Source organism: Tursiops truncatus, chromosome 9 (assembly GCF_011762595.2).
Source record: "Tursiops truncatus isolate mTurTru1 chromosome 9, mTurTru1.mat.Y, whole genome shotgun sequence".
Classification (NCBI taxonomy): domain Eukaryota; kingdom Metazoa; phylum Chordata; class Mammalia; order Artiodactyla; family Delphinidae; genus Tursiops; species Tursiops truncatus.
Genome location: NC_047042.1, coordinates 36,513,195 through 36,531,243, shown reverse-complemented (window position 1 = coordinate 36,531,243; position 18,049 = coordinate 36,513,195). Strand labels below are relative to the sequence as shown.

Here is an 18,049-nt window from a genome sequence, read left to right as displayed (position 1 = left end):
AGGTCCAATTTTTTGGATCATCCAAGTCTTTCATAATTTTTGATTGTGTGTCAGGTAGTGCGTATAAAAGAACACTGAGAGCAAAGTAAATAATATTTACCAGCAGAAATGGGTACATCCTTTATTCTGCCAGGCTGCTACTATGGGTACCTAAGTCAGTCTGCACTATAGTTGAGCTGGGTCAGGATTTGTTACAGGTTTAGTTAGGTTCAATTCAGCATTGGCTTCAAATGTTTTTAAGGACACAATCAAGATTTTCCTTTTATAGGAAGGAGACCTCATACAGATCTCTTTGTACTTTACAGTTCAGTCACCAGCATTCTCAGCCTCAGATGTGCTTTACAACTTGGCTGTTACTTTTTTTTTTTTTTGCTGGGGAGTGTTCTTTGCTCTTCTGTCATGTCCTTGGCTTTCACTCATGTCCTTATGAGTCCTCTCCCTTTCCTGCTGTTTTAGCAGCTTTGGAGGGCTTTTGCAGTATACTGTAAAGAGATTTTTCTCTTCTGCTAATTCCTTAGCCTTTGGCAGCCACTGCTTTGGATTAGGTAAAGACCCAGATTGCTTTGTCTTTCCTGTCCTAATCTGTTTTTAGCCACTGTCATACTTGAGGATGTTTGTGCCCATTGAGATAGCTGGGGAGGGAGCTCTCTTGCCTGACCACAGCCTATAGAGCTTCAAATCCTTGTACTATGTGAAGGCCCATGGGTTAGAGTTGGCAAGTAGTTGTACACTCACTCTGTGGCTTTTGATCCTTGGATTATAAACTGTCACACTACACCCACATTAAAAGATGGTTAAATGATCAGCTAGTTTCTCTTTATCCCTCTCTATGGCAGTCTTCTTTCTATAGCTAATCCATAAGAGATAAAAACACTGTGGGCTTTTTCTTCCTAAGAATGTCTTATTACTTCTTGGATTTTAGTTCCTTTAGATGTCTTTGGTTCCTCAGTTCCATGAGAGGCTTTTTTTTTTAGTTGAGGTGAAATTGATATATAACATTTCATACATTTCTGGTGTACAACATTATAATTCTATATCCACATACACCACAAAGTGATCATCACCAGAAGTCTCATTATCATCCATCATCATACAATTGATCCTCTTCACTCACTTTGCCTACCTCCCCACCCCTTTCCTCCCTCGTAACCACCAGTCTGTTCTCTGTATCTGTGAATTTGTTTTTTGTTTGTTCATTTGTTTTGTTTTCTGATAGGTTTTTTTTTTTTTAAAAAAACGATAGTTTTGTAGCTTTTCTAGCTCATTCTTGTTAGGGTGGGAGCAAATGGTCTTTTGCAAATTTCTACATCCAAATTCTAAGGTGGAATCCCACTATGTTCACTTGTTTTGTTTTCCAATTTGCAGTACTTTCTTGGTTTTCTCTCTTAAAGGCCACAACTCCTAATGCAACCCTCCTACAACTTTAGCTCTTGCCTGGTTTCCGTAACTGCTCCCTTAAATTGCCCCCCAGACTTAAGGGGAATTATAATAACTACCTGCTCTTGCTAGCTCTGAGCTGCTTCACTATCCTTTGTTGGCTTCCTTTAACCTTGTCCATATTTTTCAAAACAGTCCCTTTATTAAACTCTTCTCAGTCATTGAAATGAGCCACCTCCTTCCTGCTGGGCCCCTGACTGATAGGGCACATTCCTATGAGAAAAAGTAAGAGATTCAACCCACAGGCAGATAGTAGAGTGTATTATGAAGAAAGCAAATAGAGAATTGTCACAGTTGGTTGAGTTATGTTGAAGTGGTAGTAACGTTGGTGACATCCACGAATGAGAAGAGAAAGAATAGATTTCCCCCCTAATTCTTCTTTAATAAGCCTCTGGCTTCTCAAATGGAAAGCTGAGCCACAAAGTTTTATTTGGGTTTGAGGGTCATTTTCCAGATTAAAATTAAAAAAAAAAAAGGAACTCATTTGGGTGTATACAAAAGGTTAATGTGGAATACCAAGGCTAAAGAATTAATGTGGCTTTCTTGGTATGGGAAGGTAAAGAGAGATTAGAAGAGGAAGCAGACAATTCCAAGAAGACAAATTATTTTTATCAGCGGCAATATTTTATTTAACATATACAGCATCATTTGCTATCACATAACTTACTCAGCATGAACCCTTAGGTTTCATATAAGTACCTGAATATTTCTCTCTAAGAACCTTTTTTGGTAGAAGGCACCATGAAATAACCAAACCTTTATTGGCTTAGCTTAGTGCTTGGAACACAGCAGGTTTTCAAAAACTGTTAGATATATTAATACTAGCTGACATATATTAAGGACTAGCTGAGTCCTTACACTGTGCCAGGCGCTCTGCAAAGAGTGCTTGACATACTGTTAATATCCCAATTTATAGGTGAGGAATCTGAGGATACATGAAGCATTTCTATAATAGACACTCAAAATGATAATGAATTGACAGAGGTGGAGACTGTGTCATTAAAAAATTTTCACAGTTGTTTGTGGGAAAAAACCCCTCAGCTTATTGAAATGCAAGATTGGAAGACAAAAAACCTCTTGATTTTCTTTTGCATGTATGATAAAGTTTATCAGCATTTTTGCAAATCCCTGAAGGATACATCTGACCTGACAAGAGTCACAATTATGGGCCATATACCTTACCTATTTTCTGAGAAAAGCAGAGATTTCATCTCTCCGTTTATTCTTTCACTTGTTTCCTTCCTTTCATTTTCCCCCACTTCATTCTCTCTTTTAAATCGTTCACGTTCATTCATTTATTGCTTCATTCCTTCCTTTTTTCCTTCATTCAAACAAGGCCAGGTGCTTAATTTTAAAATCTCATTCAAAATGGTGCCACGTCACCCGCTGGGGCCAAGAACCGAGAGGTGCTGTCATCTTTCTCCCTGCCAGCGTGGATCTCCGTGGAGTCCCGCCCTCTTCTCCTCACCTGCTCCCCAGGAACCCGCGGCGAGGTCGCTGCCACGCACTCTGGCCTCAGGCACTCTCCCTCAAGGCCTTCGCCCCTTCCCCCTCTCCCAGGGGCCGCCCCGCCCCGCCCCTCCCCTCCCCTGCCCTCCCCTCCCCTCCCCTGCCCTCCCCTCCCCTCTCCTCCCGGATCCCAGCTAGCTGAGCGCATTTATTTGCATATTTCTACCTTTGTTCCCCGCCGGCGGCCAATCAGCGCGCGGGGCGAGGCGGGGGTCTGGGCGGGGCTCGGGCTCCGACTCTGTCTTCAGCTGCTGCGGCCGCAGGTTCCAGAGCGGGTAGGAACCGCCGCGGGCGCGCCGCGCGCTGCAGCCCCTTCCCAAGCCCCGGGCTCCCCCACCGCGTCCCCGCTGCTGCGTCGCCTCGGCCAGGCCCCGAAGGCAAGGACAAAGAGGCTGCCTGGAGGCTCCGCCGGAGCCAGACTTTACCTGCAGTTGCCGGGAACCTCAGGCTCCAAGATGGTTTGCGGGGGCTTCGCGTGTTCCAAGAACTGCCTGTGCGCGCTCAACCTACTCTACACCGTGAGTATCCCGAGCCCGTTCCTCCCCGCCTGGGGGCTTTGCACCTGCTCGGGTGCTCCGTGACTTCCCTGTCTGGCCAATGACTCTCACTTCATCCCGCACCCCCTTTCTGTCTTCCCACGCTCTGGCCTCCCCCGCCCGGCCTCGCCATCCGTCCCCGCCGGGGACCAGGAGCCGGCGACTGTCGCAGTCTCTTCCTTTCATTGTGAAGCCGCCGTATTTCTGGCTCACTGGCCGCGTCTCTTCCCCATTGCTCTACCCCGCCCCCTCACCCACCGCCTTGTTTTTCAGTTATTTGACCAGACCTCTTCACTTTCCCATCCTTATACCTTCTGCAACTCGCTCTTGGCTCCCAAATCCATCTGGGGCGGATTTGGAGGCGGGAGCCGCCTCGGGTTTGAGGACAGTTTTGCAAAAATAGCGTGATCTGAAACTGACAAGGCGGCATATGGATGGTGTGCGTCGTGTTTAGCTCTACGTGCGCCTGTGATTTTAATTGAGGCCACCGTGTAGGTTCACAGGATATCCGCAGCTTCCGAAGTTTGTTTCGTGCTTACATAAAGGAATGTCTTTTTGCGGGGAGCGGGAGTTGGGGGGGGGAGTTTTGCTTATACCTGATGCTTTTTCCATGTATCTCCCCTCTTATCATTATCCTAAATCCATTTTAAGCTAAATTCCCCAGTAAATAAGCGAGCCTCCACCCAGGTTGTTTCTTTTCCTGCCAACCAGCTTGGGCTTTTTAGTTTTAACCCTGCAGTGTATGTTTGTAATTTTTGAGGGGCAATTCAGGGTGAACAGGAGGATGGGAGAGTAGATTGCCGTTTACCAATGGCCTACCACGTCCCAGATTTTACATACACTTTCCTTTTTCTGACAATCATCCGAGGCAAGGGGCATTGTCTAAATTTTATACGTAAGATAATAGACCGAAAAGGGCTTTAATAACTTTACATAGTTGATAGTTGACGAGTCAAGAAGTGGAACCCAGGCTGTGGGATCCAGATCTTTCCACAGGCTTCTTTACCATGCAGAAGAAACTTCATCTTCTGTCATCATCCCTCCATCATAGTCTTGCTCCTGTCTATAAATACACCTGGGTTTGTTTTGCAGCATCCACCCTGAAAACAAACCCAGCTCCTGTGCATTAGCAGAGAGCTAGGCCATCTGTGCAAGCTTAGGTTACATCCTTGGAGTGCGGAGTCTGCCTGTGGTCCCCAGCAGGAGGGAGAGGCTGGGTCCTTTTAGCATTACTGTTCCCTTGTATGTGAACAGGGTTGCAAAGCTTTGAAAGCAAGACATAAACCTGTAAAAAGTATGTCTTTCTGACTAGTTAGTAGGAATCTAATCAACATGTCACTAATCCTAGATTTGGGAAAAATTCTAGACCACCTGGTGATTCAGGTACTTGTAATCGGAGATCCATGTCAAGTTTCAGATGAGAATCCACCTTTGTCTCACCTGAACATGCCTATCACATTGATTATTTATTAAGTAAAAGCTGACCAATTCTCCAGGTATTTTCTTTTGTTAGCATGAATGGCCTGTTTAGAACTTCACATTCCCCATTTTATGCTGACTTCTGCCCCTCCCCCTCATGATTTAGCTACCTGTTTGCCAGACATTTAACGTTATAGTATCTGCTTACACACAGTAGAATGTCTGTGTTGCATACTTACGTCACTGAGGAGGTCTATATAGATTAATATGCCGTATATATTTTTTTTCTAAAGGCAAGTTATTTTTAAGTCTGGTTCTGTTGCTTTTGAGACGTGTCATTTCTGCTTGAATCTCTTGTGTATTAGGAAAGCAAAGAGAAAGGTAACTCTGAAGGAACATATTATATAAGACTTTTATATCTGTTCTAAATTATTGACCTTCAGAGTGTATTCTATTGATTTTAATAGCACTGTAGTAAAAATTAATTGGAAATTCACAGGACTGTAAAGATGGTTGGCCCTTTTAAATCTAAACCTTTTTATTTTTTTTAAAATTTATTTATTTATTTATTTTTGGCTGCACGCGGGTTTTCTCTAGTTGCGGCGAACAGGGGCTACTCTTTGTGCGGTGCGCGGGCTTCTCATTGCGGTGGCTTCTCTTGTTGCGGAGCACGGGCTCTATGCGTGCAGGTTTCAGTAGTTGTGGCTCGCGGGCTCCAGAGTGCAGGCTCAGTCGTTGTGGCACACGGGCTTAGTTGCTCGGGACCAGGGCTCGAACACGTGTCCCCTGCATTGGCAGACGGATTCTTAACCACTGCACCACCAGGGAAGCCCTAAGGCTTTTTAGAAAGAGGATATTTCTTAAAATGAATTACTGTCTACTGCTTATACATTGTGAACAAGTTTAGATGAGTTCAGCAGTTTAAACTGGAAATGAATGAAAGGTAAACATTGAACCAGGTCTCAAATAGATGATGAAAATGTGCCATTGCTATTATTTAGATTCTGTATCTTCCCTGGTTTCACCTCAGCATTTTAAGATGGGATATGTCAGGTGGTTGGGGGAAGGGTTAAGGCTGAAGACTTGGGAGACATTTCTTTTTAAGGCATGAATAGGAGGACCCTTTATAGGTTCCAATCCCACCTGGGTCGCTGCCTCCCAAATAAGCTCAAAGTTGTGGGATTGGATCTGAGATTATTTCTAAAAGTGTTAGTAAATCCAGGATTGCATATGGGTGTGGTAGGTGTAAAGGCCATGGTCTGCTTTGAGTCATCACTCTTGCCTTGAAGCATTTTCTTGAGGAACTTAGGGCAGCCTGACTGTCCACGTGCTCAGGTGGCCTGCTTATGACCTTGAGATTAGGGCAGAATTCGTGACCAGTCCAGAAAGCATGTCATTAAAATAGGTTGGATGGAACATCCCCCAAACTTGTCATGGATTTTTGATCACTAGCCAGAGGCGGGGCTGATTTTTGTTGTTGGTTATGGTTTGGTTGTTTTAATTAATAGAATCCCTAGTAATGAACAACTTTACGTTAGTGTAGTGAATATCAACAGTTTATAGATACGGGAGGAAAGGGAGAAGCTATGGTTTCTTTATGCACTTTCATGATGTTATACAAAAGAGAGTGACTTGCTCTAGAACTTCCTACATTTATAGAAACTGAATGTTTCTTCACTCAACAAATATTTATTGAGTGTCTACTGTGTGCAAGGCACTGTTCTGTCTGGGAATACAGCAGTGAACCAAACTGGGCTTTGAAATCAACATGCCTTATGAAGCCTCTTTTTCATTCACTATCTTCTCTACATATGATCTCAAGAGCTTTCTTCAGTCAATAAACATTTGCTTACTGTGTGCATTCTGCTGAGAACTGTGGGAAATAATAAACACATACAAAGGCAAGTACCTCCTCTGTGAAGACAGGATCTAGTGGGGATTTATGGAGTGGAAAAATTAATGTTATATAAGGGAAGGACTGACTTTAGGTGCCACAAAATTTAGGACTAGGGTAGGTCTTTGTGGGTTGGAGAAGAAGGTATGATTGAATTGCGGAAGTGTGGAAATAGCTTGGTCTTTTTGATACTGTTCAGGATATAAACACAAATGAAAACTGCTTTGGGAAAACGGTCTATTTTATTTTTAATCGTTTATTTTAAAATAATTTTGATTGAAAGTATTTTGAAAAAAAGTGAAAAATAACTTTAATTATTCCTAGTGATTTGTGGGGAATTTTAGAAGGTATGAAATAAGTGTTGTATTAAAATATGTAACGTTTTGAATATGTCTCCTTGTGCTTCTTAAGCAGAGAAGAAAAGACTTCTAGGAATCGACTGCTGTTTATATGTATGTGTGTGTGTGTGTGTGTGTGTGTATGAATAGTTTTAATTAAGAACGTAAGGAACAGAATATAACTCATGGTCTTTAAATAAGGGTCATTTCAGAAGTTTCAGTTTTGTTTCTTATTCTGTATTTATTCTTCTAAAATCTAAGTTTGCTTCTGTTGGTTTTTTGCAATATTTTTTCTATATCTTTGGTTGCTTTGGGGAAAAAAATCTCCATGCAGTCAAAAATTATACCAATTTACATTCATTTTAAGGCATATGTTTATTTGCGTTTTAGGTATCTCTGAAATTGAGGTTGTCTTAAAATAGGTAAAACATAGCAGATAAATATATATATATATATATATATATATATATATATATATATATATATATCTGTACAGTCTATGGAGAGAAAAACAGCTGGGTTTCGGAAGAAAACCTAAATTTGAATACCAACTGTACAGCTTGCTTGGAATTTAACCTTGGGCAAACGTCTCCATCTGAGTTTCACTTTTTTCATTTATAAACTGGTGATGATATTTTTCATTCTTCCCGTGTGGAGTTGTTAGGATAAAAGGAGAGAATGTGGATAAATGCTTTGGATGTGCTATAGAAAAAAGAGCAAGTTGTTACAGCTTCGTGGAAAAAGTTGAATTATTTTAAATTTCTGAATTACAAACCTGTAAGTTACAATGGAAAGGTTTTCAAGCTACTGGGATTTCTAACACTTACAGGCTGGTGTTAACTCAAGCAGCCCCTACGGGGGCAAGAGTTCATACCCTCAAAGCAGTAATATTAATCTTTCAGTTGTAAGAAAAAAATGACTGAGGTATGGTGGGTATAAATTTGGAACGATTTTCCTGTACATTTTTAAAAGTCCTATTCTGGTAATTAGAGGGCTGGAAAAGTATAATTTTGTTCAGTTTCTACTCCAAAATAAATGAAAAACGCTAATACTTCAGCCAAAGAAAAAAATCTACTTTTGTAATTGCCTTCAAATTATTGTATTTGACATTTTTCAAAATTCTGATCATTATTTTTCAAATTATTCTTATTTAATATGTGGTTAGGCTTATGTTATTTCTCAGCCCTTGTTCAAACTACTGAATGAATTTAAAATATTTAAGTGGTTGCTGAATATTTACTTGGATTTTGAATTTAAAAATGATTCACTGTTTACAGAACCTGGAATTTTCACGTGATGCTGTTGAGCTGGTGTTCATAGTCGGCCTTTGTGCCAAATGTGTTTGTGAAATTTCCCAACTTTTGATTTTAAAACAGTTACCGAAATGTGCTATTTATGTCATTTCTTACTTGAAATGAGGTTATTTTCTTTCACAAAGTTTAACAACATAATTAAGAGGCTTTTAGAAAGAAAGAAAATTTATTAGGGGAATAATTGTATTTCAGCCTATGTTTGAAAAGTGAGATTTGAACATCTCAGTGGTTTAATTTGCATACAGTTTTAGGTAGTTTAAAAGTGGGCCATCATCACCTCAAACACATATGAATTACTGGTGAAGACAGGCTAGGTTTAGTTCGTCTTCCTTCTTATCACATTTCACCTGAATTGTTCCTCCATATTATCTTATCACTGTAAAATGAATAACGCACTTGTAATAGTGGATGAAAACTCTCAGAGAATAAACCCGAATTCCTTAGCATGCCATTCAAGATCTTTCACCATCCGCTCTTCCCGTGTGCATGTCTTCATATATTTCAGCCACAGAGGGTTCTCCAGACATTTTGCCCTTTGTTGCCTGTCTTTGCTGATCCTCTGCTCTTGACCTATAATACCTTGTTCTGTCTTTGTAAAACTACTCAAATAAAGCCTCCCGTTTCTTAAGTCAGAAAGAATTGTTTCCTTAAATTTTCACTTGGGAATCAATCTTACTACTTGAGTGCCACCCCAGACTAATTCAATCAGTATTCAGAGACAGGGAGAGGCATGTGATTTTTTGGTTAAAAAAAAACCCTTTTTAAAATCTTCCTAGCTAATTCTAAATTACAGTGAGGGCTGAGAGTCAGTGTTGTAAGATTTTATTTTACTCTGTCTTTGCCATTAACCATACCAATGCTCCATACTATAGATTGCTTTGTGTTTGCTTTTTCCCCAGCTAGACTATCCACCGTTTATTGGCGGAGATCATAACTTTCTCTTTGTTGCATCCTTTGGTTTGTAGCATTTTTTTTTTTTTTTTTTTAGCACAGAGCTTATACTTTCTAAATACTTCTTGAATGGAATTTGCAGAATTGGCTGTTCCCTTTTCAACAGAGGTAAAACATACCTAATGAAAGCTTGCATAAACAGGATAATTTGATCAAAATTAAATCTAGAAGGCAGCCAAATATTTTAAGACATGAAAATTAGCGTTGGGTTAAAAATAATAAATAGGAATTGCTTTTATCTGTCTACTGTAGAATCTAATATGTTTCTTGAAATACTCTTTTCTCTTTTCTCTCCCATTGTTGGCCAAGCTCTCCTGTGCATCTGAGGTTTTCCTGTAACCTTTCCCATGAACAAATCAGCTTTCCGTAAAATTGTACTAGAATCATTGTTGGATAGGGTTCTTTATATTATTAGTCTAATTTATTATTATTAGTCTAACATAAATGTTAAGACGAACCCAAATAATTTTTCTTTTATTCATTCCAATAATATTAATTAAGCAAGAGCAGCAGTGAGCGAAACAAACCAAAAGGTCCTGCGTTCATGGATCTTACGTTTGGGGAGGAAGGTAGATGATAAGCAAATAAGCAAATAAGTTATACATCATGTTAGAAGGTAAAATGCTATGGAGAAAAATGGAGTAAGAAGGCTGAAGCACAGTGGGGCAGTGGGGGGGGGTAGGGGAGGATAAGGGCATACTTTTATGTGTGGTGGTCAGGATTAGCCTTCTCGGTAAGATAGCAGTGGAACAACAACTTGAAAGAGGTGAAGGACAGACATCTGGAAAAAGTCAGTGGAGGGAACGGCCTTTGAGAGATCCTGAAGGAGTATTTCTGATTTATGCAAGGGACAGAGAGGACGCCTGTGGCTGGGACAGAGTGAGCAAGCGGTGGCTGGAGTGGTTGGAAATGAGTCAGAGAGTTTCTGGGACCCAGATTGAAGGAATTGAACTTTTACACCAAGGGAAATGGGGAGCCATTGGTGGCTTTGGGCATGATTTTCATTTAAACGTTTGTCTGGCTCCTGAATTGAAAGTAGATTACAGATGGCAAAAGTAGAAACAGTGAGATCACCTGTAAGGCTACTGCAGTAATTTAAGCAAAGATGATGGAGGTTTGGACCAATATTATAGCAATGGAAGTAAGAGAAATGGTCAGCTTTTGGGTGTATTTTGAAGGTGGTGCCAACATAGTTTCCTGATGGATGAGAATATGGAGTGCGACCAGTCACAGATTACTTGTGGTTTATGGCCTAAACAACTGGCTTCCTGAATCTGCTGTTAACGGGAATGGGGAGACTGGGTGGAACAGGCTTTGGAAGGAACATAAGAGGTTCAGTATTAGATGTGATGCCAATAAGATACCCAAGTGGAGATGTCAGATGGCAGGTAGTCTAATAAAGGACACTCCTTTTTTTTTTTTTTTTTTTTTTTTTTGCGGTACGTGGGCCTCTCACTGTTGTGGCCTCTCCCGTTGCGGAGCACAGGCTCCGGACGCGCAGGCTCAGTGGCCATGGCTCACGGGCCCAGCCACTCTGCGGCATGTGGCATCTTCCCGGACCGGGGCACGAACCTGTGTTCCCTGCATCGGCAGGCGGACTCTCAACCACTGCGCCACCAGGGAAGCCCAGGACACTCTTATAATAACAGTTTTCAGAGACAAGGAGGAACCAGCCAAGGAGCCTGAGAAGCAATGGCCTGTCAGGTAGGAGGAAAACCTGGTAGAGGCGGGTGTCTTAGAAGCCAAATGCACGTCATTTTAAGGAGGCAGAGTTGAACATCTGTGTCAAATGCTGCCAAGTAAGATGAGGACTAAGTTATGATTCTTAAGTTGATCAATGAAGAAGTCACTGAAAAAAGCAATTTCCCTTTTATTTTGTCATATGATAGACTATATGTCCCTCAACAGTAAGGACCGTGTCCCAATCACTCCGGCTTTCCTGAATGCCCAGCACAGCCCTGCCATATGGTTGACATTTAGTTGATTGAAAGAAGGAGGCAGTGCAGGGCTGTTTCACCCATAATTCCACTTCTTCTCTCCCAAAACTGCTCCGAAGAAGGAAGACGTAGGGTGGGGTTGAAACTTTGTTGGCAGTTGTGAGTGCTACCTCAAACCAGTTATCCTTGGAAAATGGCAAGTCAGGATGCCTTACTTTTGATTCTCTTTATATAATTTCTTCCCAGCAGATATTATATATTATGTATTCCGTGCCTTGTAAGTATAAAGCAATCTGCTTGGCACCAAGGAGAACACAGGGAAGAAAAATATGTGACAACAGCACATGAGCCTTCCTTGTATCATTTGAGGAATGAAAATGAGACGAAGAACTGCGGTCTTGGCTTCAACACTAAATGTCTGGATATTTAGCAGTATCCAGATTATTTACAGAATTTTCAAATTTCCATCCAGATGTTTGGTATCAGAGAAACACATGCTTCATAATCACTGAATTGTTCTTCAATTGTTCACATTAGGCAGAAGTTCAGAGGGAGAGTTCAGTGTCACGTGTAATTACTCTTATGACTGTTGAAGCATGGAGAGGTCTGGGGACTTAGTTTTTAATGTATCGGTGGATGCTGCGTTACATTTTGGTGGTATAGTCCTTTTAAATCTTATTACTGTTTTAAGTTTCTTACCCTCCACTATCATCACGTCTTCTCTCTTGCTTTAGTGCTGACAAAACATTTTTGAATGATTTAACTGCAGAATCGCATCCAGTTTTTTCAAAGTTCTACGTTCCTCTTTCGTCCTCAAAGCAATTCACTTACCCTGGTAGAATTTGGATGCTCAAAAAGTGTAGCTGCTCTAGAAATGCTCTCTCTTTGCATGTTGTTTCTGCAGTGTGGTGGATATTTGGTGAAAGAATGAAACTCTCTTTTATAGGTTATATAGAGAAAGAATAATCTGGAACACATGAGGCTGGATTTCTTCACCCCAAATATTGATTACGTTAGGGAATAAGCATTTCCCTATCCCTAAAGCATAATGAACAAGATCATGAGCTCTTTCCATCTGCAGTGTATTTTGAGTACCTCTTCTGTACCAGGCACTTAGCCACATTCTAGGAATATCAGGTCAACACGTGCTTTGACTGTATGGCTCTCAAAGTGTAGAGGGCTCATTAGAAGAATTCGAAGTATGACTGGAGGTGGGGAATAGTGGCTAATGAGTTACCTTGAGAGGTAAGCCAGGCCCTTCGCATTCTTGGATTTGTCAGCCTGGTATTTGGACTTTATTCTGAGATTAGAAACAAAAGATAGCCGGCATGGGAATCACCTGATCTATTGGCTTTAAGTTAAAGACCATCAAAGACTACCATATTAGGAATAGAGTCCAGCTGCTGGTAAGAGAAACGCAGCTACTGCTGCTTCGAATAGTAAGCTGTATTATTTTCATGTAGCAAGATGTCTAGAAGTAGGTAATCTAGAGAAGGTGCACAATGCAAGCATGTTATCAAGGTCCCAATTATCCTGCCCTACCATCCTTGGTATGTGACTTTCTTCTTTGTCACCCAATTACATCTGCAACTCTAGGCATTAGGGTTTGTTCCCTGCTGGAAGAAGGATAACGCTGTAAAATGCTTTTCCTCATAAAGCTCTGTGTGTGTGTGTGTGTGTGTGTGTGTGTGTGTGTGTGTGTGTGTGTGTGTGTGTGTGTGTTAGAATAGTTCTATTGAGGTATTAATGACATACAATAAGCTGCACATATTTAAAGTATAAATTTGATAAAGTTGTGACACATATATACACCTGTGAAGCCATCATTGCTTTCACGACCTTGAACATATCAACCCCCAAAGTTTCCTTATCCTCCTTTGTAATCCCTCTCTCCTGGCACATAACCTTTGCTCCCAATTTGCAGGCAACCACTGACCTGCTCAGCAGTAAAATTGAGGCTGGAGTTCAATTTGGTAAGCCTGGGGAGGGTGTTTGCAGGAGGGAGGTGGCCTAGGACATTTCTCTGGCCCACTGAGTCACTTCTCGTGTGGTCCTTAGAGTAAAAAGTTTCAGGGAGGTCTTTTAGGCTAAAAGGGAGTGCTCCTGTTTTGTAAAAGCCCATTGACAAAGTGAAGGATTTAGAGTTAGTCTAGGCGGGGAAGGTGGTCACAGTGGGGAAGGTAGACAGGGTCACTGCAAGTTTGCAAGTATTAAAAATGTTACGATAAACACTTGCAAGATGAAGCTTGCCTTGACCAGAAATCTTTATAAGTTATAAATGAACTTAAAAGAATGTGTTGGCGAGATAGCACAAACTCTTAGAAGGATATAATTGGGAGATTCAGTAGTTGGATCATCAAGTATGGCTGGATCAAGGGGCTCAGAAAAGGTCAGAACTCTCTTGTTCCTTCTATCCACTTCTCAGCCCAGCTTGCCTCTGCGTAGATTCTTTTTGAGGCCAGAACTTTCCATGTGCAAGATGGCCACTGGCAGAATCAATTTTAATTGTCCTTATGGCTTGCTATACCAGAGGAACCCTTTTTTTCTCTTTCAATATTCCTGTATGATCATATGGGACATACTAATTAACCCTGTTGGTTTATGGACCCAACCCATGAACCAATCACTGTGTGTAGGAGGATGAGCAACCATGATTGCTGCTGGCAGTGGTTAGAGGGGGCCAGTGAGACGCTGTGATTATGGGTTTTATAAGAAATGTATGTGCTGGGTTGTAAAAACACCGTATGTCCCCTACAGAGATCACTTGTCCTCTGAGTAGGAATTTGAATCTTCTCTTCCTAATTCTAGAACGTTCTAGCAACTCCATCATGTGAAAGGCCTACTGTAGTGGTTTAATGCTTCAACACCTACTTAAGCCAGATTGTAAAGAACATTATGCACAACACTTTTTTTCTTTCTTCTGGAGTGGCATTGTGTGTAATTGATCCAAAAAGTGCGTAAATACATGTTTATTAGTTTTAAATAATTTTATTTGCTAGAGTGATCTCAAAGATAAAGACTGTGCATCCCGACTAGGATTTCTTGCTCCCCTCCTCCAGGAAGTGCACTGTGTGCTTGTGTATGAATGTTGGCATATGTGACAAATTTTCTAGGTCGCGTAAAAGAAAAATAAGCACAAAATGAATAAGCAAGGATTTGGTAGTTAACTAATAGCAAAGTTGTATGAGTGAGGACCTTATTGTTCGTTTATACATGACTGTGCAACCAGATCTCATAGGGAGTAAGTCAAGGAGACGCTAATCAAACCTATATCAATCTGGCTACAAAGCAAGAACTACAGTTTCTTATGCATTATAATATTGTCTTTACTATTATATCTCGATGTTAAAAATTACTTAACTATGTTGCTAGGCACTATGATATGGTCCTACAGGAAGAAAAAAATGCACCAAACAGAAAGGTTGCCACAGTTCTGCCTCTGTCATTGGGTATGTCATTTTGCTACTCTGATTTATCACCTATAAAATGAGGGGACTCGGTTAGGGTCACTGGCCAGATAGCTTTGTGCCGCTAGTGCCCTCCTTCATCAGAATCTATGGGATTTCCCTGGCAGTCCAGTGGTTAAGAATTCGCCTTCCTATGCAGGGGATGCGGGTTCGATCCCTGGTCAGGGAACTAAGATCCCTCATGTCACGGGGCAACTAAGCCCACGCATCGCAACTACTGAGCCCACGAGCCTCAACTAGAGAGAAGCCAGGGCACCACAATGAAAGATCCCACACAACTAAGACCCGATGCAGCCAAAAATAAAAATAAATACATTTTTTTAAGAAAAGAATCTATCCATGTGCGTACTAATAGTTTTGCCACCACCTCCTTTTTTAAGGATTTGCTTGGGGAAGCAATACCAGTTATAGACACTTTTATAATCTTGCCTTGGCGTGGCTTTTCAGAAATTTTAGCTTTTGTACTGTCTCTTTTAAAAGCTCATTTTTTGTATGATTCACTTTTCTTTGTTTTAAAGAGAGAACAGGAAAGGTTGGCGCTTCCTGTTCATAAATAACATTGCTATCAACAAGTTAACAGATCCATAATTTGTTTTTATCAGCCTTCTGTCTCCCAAAGGAAGGAAACTACTTGTCATAGGTCTAAATTTACTTTCTATTACCATTGGTCTCATAAGGAAACTGTTGTTATTATTAAACAAAAAATTCATGCAGTTTCTTTGTCTACCAGGTTCTAGTTACAAGCAGGCTTTTTAATTAAACAGTTAGAATCTTATTGGAATCCATAATTTTTATATCACTCATTTGGAAGACTTCACATAATCCCATTCTCTTCAAAATTACAAACCAGCCATAACATACAATTACCACTATTCAGAAATAAATTGCTTCATTATTACCTTTAAAAGGCTCCTTCTTAGTAAAAGTTAAAGAAACACTGATAATCAGATCTAATTAGAGGCATATCATAAAACTTTAGGTGTTGTTTCTAATTTAAAAAGTTAATTATGAGTACTTGGGGATTTTTGTTACAGTGTGTTAGAGACAGCAGTCACACCCAAAAACATTTATGTTGTTTTCAATTTTGCTTTATTAAAAAAACCAAACAGGGCTTCCCTGGTGGTGCAGTGGTTAAGAATCCGCCTGCCAATGCAGGGGACACGGGATCGAGCCCTGGTCCGGGAAGATCCCACATGCCGCGGAGCAACTAAGCCAGTGTGCCATGACTACTGAGCCTGCATTCTAGAGCCCGCGAACCACAACTACTGAGCCCCTGTGCCACAACTACTGAAGCCCGTGTGCCTAGAGCCCGTGCTCCGCAACAAGAGAAGCCACTGCAATGAGCAGCCTGTGCACCGCAAGGAAGAGTAGCCCCCACTCACCGCAACTAGAGAAAGCCCGCAAGAAGCAACGAAGACCCAGTGCAGCCGTAAATAAATAAATGTTTAAAAAAACCCCAAAAAACCCAAACATATTTTGGGGGTTTATCATAAAATTGAGTCACTTAAGTAAGTTTATGTTTGGACAGTTTCTCTGTGTGGTAATAAATGCAAAATTTGTTTTTGATTGGACAGTTAAATCATGTTCTCTTCTACGTTACAAATGAGAATGTGTATTTAGGAGTCGAGTACCAGAAGGAGGTGATAGGGTGGTGTCAAGATGCACACGTGAGTCTACCCAAGTATGACAGACCTAGAGCTTCACTTTCTGTTATAAACAAGTGGACAGTCAGTGAATTACTGCCTACTGTCTTCAGGTCTCTACCACCTTCATTTGAAAGCTCTCCTTTTTCTTAAGTGGGTGCAAATTGTAGGGGAGAATGTGGGCAGTACCTGGAGATGCACAGTTGGGAATTAATGTGAAATATTTGAGAGACAAATGAGAATATCTTGATGCAAGTAGCCATGTTTGGGGAATTGTGGGAAAAAAGGCTGGATGAGGCAAGTTGGACAGATTTACAGAGGAAAGCAAAGCGGAAGAATTTAGTATTGGTGTTCCAGTAAGAAAAGGGTTGTTACATTTTCAGGCTACTTGTAACTTGGAAATGCTTTATGTGCACGGAAAGTAATATGGTGGACTCATGTGATCCCAACAGCCTGATTTCACAAATGCCAGTGTTTTGCTATGTCTCTTCTTAAGAGGTTCAAAGTTATAAAGGGCCCCCTCTGTTCCCTTTCCCAATCCCCACCAAAAGTATCATACTCACTATCCTAAAATCAACATACGTCATTTCTATGCATGTTTATATATGACAATTTGATCTGGTAATCAACCACAGAGAAAATATAGTGGTTTTTTTAAAAATAATTTATTTTTGGCTGCGTTGGGTGTTCGTTGCTGCGCATGGGCTTTCTCTGGTTGCCGAGAGCGGGGGCTACTCTTCCTTGCTGTGCTCGGGCTTCTCATTGCGGTGGCTTCTCTTGTTGTGGAGCACGGGCTCTAGGCACGTGGGCTTCAGTAGTTGCAGCGTGTGGGCTCAGTGGTTGTGGTTCGCGGGCTTAGTTGCTCCGTGGCATGTGGGATCTTCCTGGACCAGGGCTCGAGCCCATGTCCCCTTCATTGGCAGGTGGATTCTTTTTTTTTTTTTTTGCTTCGGTACACGGGCCTCTCACTGTTGTGGCCTCTCCCGTTGCGGAGCACAGGCTCCGGACGCGCAGGCTCAGCAGCCATGGCTCACGGGCCCAGCCGCTCCACGGCATGTGGGATCTTCCCGGACTGGGGCACGAACCCGTGTCTCCTGCATCGGCAGGCGGACTCTCAACCATTGCGCCACCAGGGAAGTCCTAAAGTGTTGTTTTTGTGTTTGAAAACTTATGTAAATGGTCTGTTTTATCAATATTTATACAATTTGTTTCATTTTTATGTTTGGAATTTATAGATTTAATAGAAATAGATTAACACTTGTATACTACTGTGTGATCACACCAGAGTTTGTGAATTCCCTAGTCATGGTGTTTGAGGTTGTTTTACATTTTTTACTATTACAACCAAGGCTGCAGTAAAATCCTAATACATGTATGTCTGGCTGGGGACATGGGCATTTTTCTTGGATATTAACCTAGAAGCAGAATTGCTGGGTTAGTAAGAGACACGTATCTGTAACTTTTTGAGGTGCTGCCAAATTGTTCTGTAAAGTGCCTGCAACAGTTGACACTTCTACTGGAATGTGAGTTCTAGGTTCTCTGCATCCTCGTGTCATCAGGCTTAATGTTTGCCAATCTAGTGAATGTGAGATCCACTCTGAGGTT

The 18,049-nt window shown here is 41.3% G+C and overlaps 1 protein-coding gene across 1 annotated transcript in view; it reads left to right on the top strand.

The window, feature by feature from the left end:
- Positions 1-3,184: 3,184 nt before the first annotated feature.
- TSPAN13 (tetraspanin 13) overlaps positions 3,185-18,049 on the top strand; it is a 33,960-nt gene continuing 19,095 nt past the window's right edge. The window contains exon 1 of the mRNA XM_019928221.3: positions 3,185-3,464. Within this exon, the coding sequence (XP_019783780.1) occupies positions 3,402-3,464 (63 nt within the window). The 5' untranslated portion in view covers positions 3,185-3,401. The remainder of the gene's footprint in view (positions 3,465-18,049) is intronic.